Below are 9,948 nucleotides of genomic sequence, written 5' to 3' on the forward strand. Positions count from 1 at the left end.
TCAAATAATGCTTGAAATAAAAAAAGGGGTGAAAAATAATGAAAAAATCAAAAAATTCAAAAAAATTAAAATTTACTAAGGGTCATTTTTGCACCAAATTTTGCCTATAACTCGGTCAGTATTCAACGGATCGCCAATCTTTAACCTGTGGTCGATAGATGGCATCAATGGCTACATTTTCTTCTTGGACGGCCATGCCCTCAGATGTCTGTACCAGAAGTTATTCGAGGAACCAAGTTCCTTACCCTGTTTGAGAAAATGTAAAAATTTTCTCATTTTTGCACCAACTTTTGCCTATAACTCAGTCGGTATCCAACGGATCGCCAATCTTTAACTTGTGGTCGATAGATGGCACCAAGGGCTACATTTTCTTCTTGGATGGCCATACCGTCAGATGTCTGTGCCAGAAGTTATTCGAGGAACCAAGTTCCTTACCCTGTTTCTGAACAATTTAGCAATATTGAAAAATGTGATATATTTTAATGGGAATTTGTTGCAATATGTTTCTTTTCACTCAAATAATGCTTTAAACTAAAAAAAGAATAAAAAATCGAAAAAAAAATTTCAAAAAAATTTCAACTCGAAAATTTCATAAGGCTTACCCCTTACGTTTTTTTTGAGAAATTTTGCAAAAAAAATAAAATTGTTTTATTTTAATCCCAATTGGTTGCAATGAGTTTCTTTTCACTCAAATAACGATTGAAATAAAAAAAAGAGTGAAAAATAATGAAAAAATCAAAAAATTCAAAAAAATTAAAATTTACTAAGGGTCATTTTTGCACCAAATTTTGCCTATAACTCGGTCGGTATCCAACGGATCGCCAATCTTTAACCTGTGGTCGATAGATGGCATCAATGGCTACATTTTCTTCTAGGACGGCCATGCCCTCAGATGTCTGTGCCGGAAGTTATTCGAGGAACCAAGTTCCTTACCCTGTTTGAGAAAATGTAAAAAATTTCTCATTTTTGCACCAACTTTTGCCTATAACTCAGTCGGTATCCAACGGATCGCCAATCTTTAACTTGTGGTCGATAGATGGCACCAAGGGCTACATTTTCTTCTTGGATGGCCATACCGTCAGATGTCTGTGCCAGAAGTTATTCGAGGAACCAAGTTCCTTACCCTGTTTCTGAACAATTTAGCAATATTGAAAAATGTGATATATTTTAATGGGAATTTGTTGCAATATGTTTCTTTTCACTCAAATAATGCTTTAAACTAAAAAAAGAATAAAAAATCGAAAAAAAAATTTCAAAAAAATTTCAACTCGAAAATTTCATAAGGCTTACCCCTTACGTTTTTTTTGAGAAATTTTGCAAAAAAAATAAAATTGTTTTATTTTAATCCCAATTGGTTGCAATGAGTTTCTTTTCACTCAAATAATGCTTGAAATAAAAAAAGGGGTGAAAAATAATGAAAAAATCAAAAAATTCAAAAAAATTAAAATTTACTAAGGGTCATTTTTGCACCAAATTTTGCCTATAACTCGGTCAGTATTCAACGGATCGCCAATCTTTAACCTGTGGTCGATAGATGGCATCAATGGCTACATTTTCTTCTTGGACGGCCATGCCCTCAGATGTCTGTACCAGAAGTTATTCGAGGAACCAAGTTCCTTACCCTGTTTGAGAAAATGTAAAAATTTTCTCATTTTTGCACCAACTTTTGCCTATAACTCAGTCGGTATCCAACGGATCGCCAATCTTTAACTTGTGGTCGATAGATGGCACCAAGGGCTACATTTTCTTCTTGGATGGCCATACCGTCAGATGTCTGTGCCAGAAGTTATTCGAGGAACCAAGTTCCTTACCCTGTTTCTGAACAATTTAGCAATATTGAAAAATGTGATATATTTTAATGGGAATTTGTTGCAATATGTTTCTTTTCACTCAAATAATGCTTTAAACTAAAAAAAGAATAAAAAATCGAAAAAAAAATTTCAAAAAAATTTCAACTCGAAAATTTCATAAGGCTTACCCCTTACGTTTTTTTTGAGAAATTTTGCAAAAAAAATAAAATTGTTTTATTTTAATCCCAATTGGTTGCAATGAGTTTCTTTTCACTCATGTCTGTACCAGAAGTTATTCGAGGAACCAAGTTCCTTACCCTGTTTGAGAAAATGTAAAAATTTTCTCATTTTTGCACCAACTTTTGCCTATAACTCAGTCGGTATCCAACGGATCGCCAATCTTTAACCTGTGGTCGATAGATGGCACCAAGGGCTACATTTTCTTCTTGGATGGCCATACCGTCAGATTTCTGTGCCAGAAGTTATTCGAGGAACCAAGTTCCAATCTTTAACCTGTGGTCGATAGATGGCATCAATGGCTACATTTTCTTCTTGGACGGCCATGCCCTCAGATGTCTGTACCAGAAGTTATTCGAGGAACCAAGTTCCTTACCCTGTTTGAGAAAATGTAAAAATTTTCTCATTTTTGCACCAACTTTTGCCTATAACTCAGTCGGTATCCAACGGATCGCCAATCTTTAACTTGTGGTCGATAGATGGCACCAAGGGCTACATTTTCTTCTTGGATGGCCATACCGTCAGATGTCTGTGCCAGAAGTTATTCGAGGAACCAAGTTCCTTACCCTGTTTCTGAACAATTTAGCAATATTGAAAAATGTGATATATTTTAATGGGAATTTGTTGCAATATGTTTCTTTTCACTCAAATAATGCTTTAAACTAAAAAAAGAATAAAAAATCGAAAAAAAAATTTCAAAAAAATTTCAACTCGAAAATTTCATAAGGCTTACCCCTTACGTTTTTTTTGAGAAATTTTGCAAAAAAAATAAAATTGTTTTATTTTAATCCCAATTGGTTGCAATGAGTTTCTTTTCACTCAAATAATGCTTGAAATAAAAAAAAGAGTGAAAAATAATGAAAAAATCAAAAAATTCAAAAAAATTAAAATTTACTAAGGGTCATTTTTGCACCAAATTTTGCCTATAACTCGGTCGGTATCCAACGGATCGCCAATCTTTAACCTGTGGTCGATAGATGGCATCAATGGCTACATTTTCTTCTTGGACGGCCATGCCCTCAGATGTCTGTGTCAGAAGTTATTCGAGGAACCAAGTTCCTTACCCTGTTTGAGAAAATGTAAAAATTTTGTCATTTTTGCACCAACTTTTGCCTATAACTCAGTCGGTATCCAACGGATCGCCAATCTTTAACTTGTGGTCGATAGATGGCACCAAGGGCTACATTTTCTTCTTGGATGGCCATACCGTCAGATGTCTGTGCCAGAAGTTATTCGAGGAACCAAGTTCCTTACCCTGTTTCTGAACAATTTAGCAATATTGAAAAATGTGATATATTTTAATGGGAATTTGTTGCAATATGTTTCTTTTCACTCAAATAAAACTTTAAACTAAAAAAAGAATAAAAAATCGAAAAAAAAATTTCAAAAAAATTTCAACTCGAAAATTTCATAAGGCTTACCCCTTACGTTTTTTTTGAGAAATTTTGCAAAAAAAATAAAATTGTTTTATTTTCATCCCAATTGGTTGCAATGAGTTTCTTTTCACTCAAATAATGCTTGAAATAAAAAAAAGAGTGAAAAATAATGAAAAAATCAAAAAATTCAAAAAAATTAAAATTTACTAAGGGTCATTTTTGCACCAAATTTTGCCTATAACTCGGTCGGTATCCAACGGATCCCCAATCTTTAACCTGTGGTCGATAGATGGCATCAATGGCTACATTTTCTTCTTGGACGGCCATGCCCTCAGATGTCTGTGTCAGAAGTTATTCGAGGAACCAAGTTCCTTACCCTGTTTGAGAAAATGTAAAAATTTTCTCATTTTTGCACCAACTTTTGCCTATAACTCAGTCGGTATCCAACGGATCGCCAATCTTTAACTTGTGGTCGATAGATGGCACCAAGGGCTACATTTTCTTCTTGGAGTGCCATACCGTCAGATGTCTGTGCCAGAAGTTATTCGAGGAACCAAGTTCCTTACCCTGTTTCTGAACAATTTAGCAATATTGAAAAATGTGATATATTTTATTGGGAATTTGTTGCAATATGTTTCTTTTCACTCAAATAATGCTTTAAACTAAAAAAAGAATAAAAAATCGAAAAAAAAATTTCAACAAAATTTCAACTCGAAAATTTCATAAGGCTTACCCCTTACGTTTTTTTTGAGAAATTTTGCAAAAAAAATAAAATTGTTTTATTTTAATCCCAATTGGTTGCAATGAGTTTCTTTTCACTCAAATAACGATTGAAATAAAAAAAGAGTGAAAAATAATAAAAAAATCAAAAAATTCAAAAAAATTAAAATTTACTAAGGGTCATTTTTGCACCAAATTTTGCCTATAACTCGGTCGGTATCCAACGGATCGCCAATCTTTAACCTGTGGTCGATAGATGGCATCAATGGCTACATTTTCTTCTTGGACGGCCATGCCCTCAGATGTCTATGCCAGAAGTTATTCGAGGAACCAAGTTCCTTACCCTGTTTGAGAAAATGTAAAAATTTTCTCATTTTTGCACCAAATTTTGTCTATAGGATGCCGGACTCATTCCCCACCAGGTGGGCTCGTCAGCGATCCGTTCGACACGAGGCGGAGAGGAGCACAACGAACTCGTTGCCTGGATCCAGTGGAGTCGAACCTGACGGAGATCGAATGCACCCATGGATGGAGAACTGCAGCCCTAGACCGAGTGTCCTGGAACCGGAATATTTCTCATCCTTCATTGTACCATTGGAAGGAACGGGGTTTGTGGTTTTGTTTCTTTATTTTAATGAACAAGAAGATTTAACAATGTTGCTCCCATTATGTAAGAATAGGTGCCATCAGCAATAGTGGGTAACAGCGAAATTGATCCTAATTTGTTTTCTTGAATCGCGGATAATTGTCCTACAAACCAGTATTCGTACACATTTCAATTTCTTCCTAAATGTAGATGGGATTTTCCTGTCCAGTGAGCAATCGAAACATAGACGTCGGCATTGTTTTCATCAGTATCTGGAAAGAAAGGGTGACAACGGTGATAACTGATGCAATCCGAGCAAAACACGGGCGCGTAACATCTTCGTTTCTTTTACCTCCCCGATGGATGTGGCGAGTAGATTTACTATCTTTTCGTGTGGTACTGCAACGACACTTTGGTTATTGATTTCGATGATTCGATGGCCTACACGAACACCGCCCCGTTCTGCAATTCCTCCACGCAGCAGGCTGCAAATCTGTGGAATAACCATAACCGAGCCCGTTAGAGCCAATATCCTCACAAACTCGCCCCAAATCACGTGCATACGTACCACACCATTCTGTACGCTAAAGCCAAGCTGATACTTCGTGTTTGGTCGCTTGATCTTCACCTCCACAACTGGGGCGCACGGGACGACGGTAAACTTTACCACGGTTTGGTTCTTTGTGTTCTTGATGTAGCCCTGACAGGTGGACAGCGGTAACCCGACCAGGCTCAGTCCGTTAATGGCGATGATCTGATCGCCGATGTTCAGCTGTCCGCAACGGGCGGCCGCACCGGAAGACGCCAGGTTCGCAATTACCACGGTCGGCAGCATCGAACCCCAGCCGGACTCGACGATCACCACGCCGAGAATTTCGCCCTTCGCCTTCGGCACCACCACCTCCTTCTGTAGTTCCTTCTTCGCGAAAATCTCCAACTCGTCGCCGAAGATTTCCTGACTGTTCAGCACCTCCTGATAGTCGAGCTCCTTCATAAAGCTGTGATCTTCAATTCCGTTCGCCTTCAGGAACTCCATGTACGCGACCTGAAATGCTTGACCGATGCTCTGGGCAATGAATTGTGCTTCCTCGCTTTCGAACACGTGGCAGATCATCTTCGGTGTCCGGTTACCGCTGCGCTTCTTCGGACTGTCCGTATTGGGCGGTACGGCATCGGCATCCGGCACGGGTGCGTTCCCTGCATCGTCCGTCGCTTCCGGTACGGTACTGCCGGTGGCAACGAATCGTCTCCGGGCCATCAGCACCACCAGCTGGCCAATGTCCGCAATGTAGGAGATCGTCCTCAGTGCGTGGTCCATCATAATCTCCTTCAGATCCGTGTTCAGCACCATGATTTTTTCTGTCGAAATAAACAAATCCACCTCCGTGCTTGGTTGTGACTCTCCCGCCGGTGCCTGGGGCAAATGGACAATCTCAGTTCAATGGTTTATTGCAGCGCACAATATCTTACCAAAGCCTAGCCGGGTTTAGGTAATTTGTGTGTGATTTTTGTTTTTTTTTGTTTTGTTTTGGTTTTTTTTTGGTTTTTGGATTAGCACGCCATTTTTGATTAAGCCCAGAAAGATGGAGTGGAAAGATAATAACATACGTTTGGCGGTTAGTATGGGCTATTTGTACAAATGTTAGGACAGAATGGAACACAACGAATTGGGAACGAAAAGCAACAAACGGGATAACACATAACAACGACACAGATATATTAAAAAAAAAAAAAAACAACAACACGCAGCACATGCTGATTAGGGAGAGGAGGCGAAATTAATGGAGGCGGGATAAAGCAAAACAAATACGGATGCTTACTTTAATCCGGGACACCGCTTCTTCCGCCTGCATCATCCGCGTTGATTTGGTCGGTTGGCCTTCGCACACTAGCTGCGTTGAGCCTAGATATCTCGCCCGGAACAAAACACCTTCAATCAGCACTGCCGGATCCAGTAGACCTTTGTGCGGTATTGGGGGAAAAATGGAATTCAAAATTAATATTCCTTGTTTTTTTTTTGGTGCCTTGCAAATCCAGGAAAACCCATCCGAGACAAAGAGAATTCATGAGACATTATTTTATGTTTCATTTTTTAACATTATTAATGGAATAAAGTACACTTACGGCAACGAATTTCAGCATTGTGAAAGCGTGAGAAAAATTGTTTGAAATTTATTTTAATGAATTGTGTAGCACAACATTACATAAACAAAAAATTTTGCCTAAAGTATGTGACTTAAAAAAAAATAACGAAAAACAACGACGTACTTACCTTCTCGAGTTTTATGCCTTCCTTTGCTTTCAATTTCCTTTTGAAAAAAAAAAAAATATTAATTTAAATAATTAAGTAAATAAGGAAATTTTTGCTTAGAATCGACACAAAGGTACACGATTCAATTTTCTCACCGGAAAATTTTCTAATGTAATATCGCTAGGAACGTAAATTTCACTGTCGGTCCTGATGGCGGTCTGGTAGCGTTTTAGCTTTGCTAATGAGGCTGAATTTGGTGAGATAGGTTTCGAAAACCCACCAATCTCTGTGGAACTCTGCAAGGAAAAAAATGATAGTTTTAGATAAAAAAAATAATTGACCATAAGGAACGCATACTCACACTACGATCGTAATAATTCTGCTCCGTAACGTTCTGCTGGTGACCAAGCAATCTATCAGTCTCCAAATCGGTATCCGTTTCCTCTTCCAACTCGGTCACATTTACGTGCCGATCGGATGGATTCGAACCGGAAGGGGTTTCCTGTTCCGGAGGTCTATCCATCGTTCTTAATGGGTAAAAATAAAAGATAAAATGGTTGCTTCCTTTTTTTTAAAGCGGAAAAATTAAATATCAACCATCCCTTACATACCTGAGCACCCAGACAGGCGAATCATCACCGTACTGGGCGAAAGTTTCACCCACTTGGTCCACATTATCACGCCGCTCATCCACCGGTAGCGTTTTCGTGTTTTGCAGCGTAGATTTGATATCGTTTAGCGCTTCCCGTATATCGTTCGCTAGACAATCGCGTCCGTTCGGCATATCGGCACCATCGTACGATCCATCATCGTTACCGTGCTGTTGGTGATAGTGTTGGTCGTGACGCATCATATGCATCCCTAGCGTGCCGGTCGCATCACCATCGCAGCTGTTCGTAACGGTGTTACCTTCCGAGTCGGATGCATGGCCGCTCGATAGACCATCCTCCAGTATCGGCATACTATTGCACATATCCTCATACTCTACGCACGGTTCATTGAGAACGGTTTCTTTTGTGTCCGTTTTAACGTTTACTCCAACATTTTTGCCTCTTGCTGTTTATAAGAAAATGCACAAAAAGGAAAGCAAAAAAAAATATAAATGAATTACATTTTTGTAACGTATAAACACAAAAACAAAAACAAAACTGTACAAACCAAAGCATCCCGGTCGGTAGTCTGTTTCTGGCGATAAAACAAAACTGTGGGGTTTTAAAATGCTACTACCTGCTGGCATTATATCCTCGTCTAAAGCCACGTGCTGTTTGCAGTTGTAATATTTGGTATCTACTTGAAAATTCATGTCGTTCCCTAAAGGGAGAAGGATATATCATTTTGCGGCTAAAAATTCAACCCCCTCCCAAAAAAAAAACCATGCTTACCACCCATCGTATTGGTCTTATTGTAAAAGCTCGCCTCGTTGTTCTTTCCCAACTCGTTCAGTCGTGGCCGGCCCTCATCCGGTGCGATCGGTTCGACACGCTTTGGAAACCCAGGCCGTGGGAAACTGTTGCTACCGGGACGTATCGTGCCATCCGGTGTGGAATAGTTGTTGGAATAGATTGTGCCAAACCGTCGCGGTGAACCCTCGTACTCGGCAATCGTTAACCCGCCTACGGTTTGCATGAAGATAGCTGCAGTGTGTTACATGGAAAACAAATGCATGCATCGATAGCCCTACCTATAATCGTCTGCATCTTTGTAGATGTTTCTGTGTGCGTTTCTTTGTTTGGTGTGCTTCCACCGACTAAGATGGACATTTCCGAACCGTGCACACCGCTCGATGGCCAGTTCGGTTCGATATCGTCGAAAACAACAATTTCCCCATCGGAAAGAATCGACTGGGTTGAGTATACGTGCGATCCAGCCGGCATGACGACGATGTTGGCTGCTGCATTGGTCGATGAATGATGGCATTGTGGTAACAGTACCGGGCTAGACGCGGTGGTCGAATCGCTACTCCCATTGTGACCACCGCTACCAACAGGACTCCGACCTACTTGGATCTGGTGACGCTGCTGGAAGCGAATCTTCGGTTCATGTTCCGCCGTCGTAGGTTCCGGTGAATGCAGCACGGTACTGACCGGGGTTGTGTTTTGATTCATCCCAGACTGGCCTTCCCAAAAGTGTAGCTCCGCTTCCTTGTCGCCGTACAGATCGTGCGAATGCAGTTGACTGTTGACCGCGTGCGTTTTCGACTCGCCAATCGAACCCGTGTGCGGTTGTTTGCCATCGTTGGTGCAATACATTGTGGTGGATACGGCGTATCTTTTGCGTTTTTTTTTGGAAGAAATGTTGATGGCGAGTAGTTGTTTATTGCACGGTTTGCTGCATTGTTGGACGCATCTAATGATTGTTACTGCAGCTCATCAAACACGAATATAATTATTGCATAATATTTCAACCACCAAAAAGCACTCAAACGACGTAAAACATGTTGGTCCCTTCTATACCATGCACGAGCAGTGTGGTGGAAAATTGTTGGTGGAAAACTAGCCAACTGAACGTCGGCAAATGGAAAGTAATTAGGTCGCGGTAAACGCTTTACACACAGGGGCAAAGAAAAATCGATTCGAATATTTTTTTCCCACCCCGTTTTGTGGCACTTAATGTATGCTACCTTTTACCACTATATACCACGGAATGGGGTTTTCCCCGTTAGAGCACTGCTGTAAGTGATCCTAATATATTTTCCCCGACACACGATCGTCTCCGCTTGCAATGATCAGAAAGTTGATTTTTTTTCACGTTGAATGTGGACGAGCAGTATTCACCCTGCATCGCTCTACAATAAACATCGTAAACAGCTGTCAAATGGCTCTTGCTTGAGCAAGAAAATAATATGTATGCGTTTCTATTTCAATACAACAATGCTAATTGGTCTTTCAAATGGCGGGTTTGAAAGCGAATTGAAATGGAGAAATTTAGTGTGTTAAAAAAATCGATTTTTCCCCCCTTTTACTATTAGTTTAATAGTATCGGATGTAT

General features: G+C 39.9%; 1 protein-coding gene across 3 annotated transcripts; it reads right to left on the reverse strand.

Annotated features, from left to right (window-relative positions):
- Positions 1 to 4,732: 4,732 nt before the first annotated feature.
- On the reverse strand, positions 4,733 to 9,948 carry LOC125767628 (amyloid-beta A4 precursor protein-binding family A member 3). 3 transcript variants are annotated; one of them, XM_049434425.1, is made up of 11 exons: positions 8,642 to 9,948; positions 8,343 to 8,573; positions 8,119 to 8,271; positions 7,572 to 8,016; positions 7,322 to 7,487; positions 7,116 to 7,256; positions 6,982 to 7,018; positions 6,530 to 6,651; positions 5,278 to 6,123; positions 5,062 to 5,202; positions 4,733 to 4,981 (listed from the first exon to the last, which is right to left on the reverse strand). In XM_049434425.1, exons 1-11 carry the CDS (start codon positions 9,207 to 9,209, stop codon positions 4,910 to 4,912), a joined length of 2,922 nt encoding a protein of 973 aa, XP_049290382.1. In that variant the 5' UTR covers positions 9,210 to 9,948; the 3' UTR covers positions 4,733 to 4,909. The 3 variants fall into 3 exon arrangements, with proteins under 3 accessions (XP_049290382.1, XP_049290390.1, XP_049290373.1); XM_049434433.1 differs by having other exon boundaries at positions 6,530 to 6,669; positions 8,188 to 8,271; positions 8,642 to 9,947; XM_049434416.1 differs by having other exon boundaries at positions 6,530 to 6,669; positions 8,642 to 9,945.

The sequence above is a fragment of the Anopheles funestus genome, chromosome X, assembly GCF_943734845.2.
Source record: "Anopheles funestus chromosome X, idAnoFuneDA-416_04, whole genome shotgun sequence".
NCBI lineage: Eukaryota > Metazoa > Arthropoda > Insecta > Diptera > Culicidae > Anopheles > Anopheles funestus.

Bases quoted from the DNA above. Each gene is read 5' to 3' on its own strand.
- LOC125767628 (XM_049434416.1), bottom strand. From the start codon at position 9,209: ATGTATTGCACCAACGATGGCAAACAACCGCACACGGGTTCGATTGGC. The intron at 8,017-8,118 runs GTTTGTACAGTT...TCTTATAAACAG, and splicing joins CTACCGACCGGGATGCTTTG to CAAGAGGCAAAAATGTTGGA. The intron at 6,124-6,529 runs GTAAGCATCCGT...CATTTGCCCCAG, and splicing joins AAGCGGTGTCCCGGATTAAA to GCACCGGCGGGAGAGTCACA.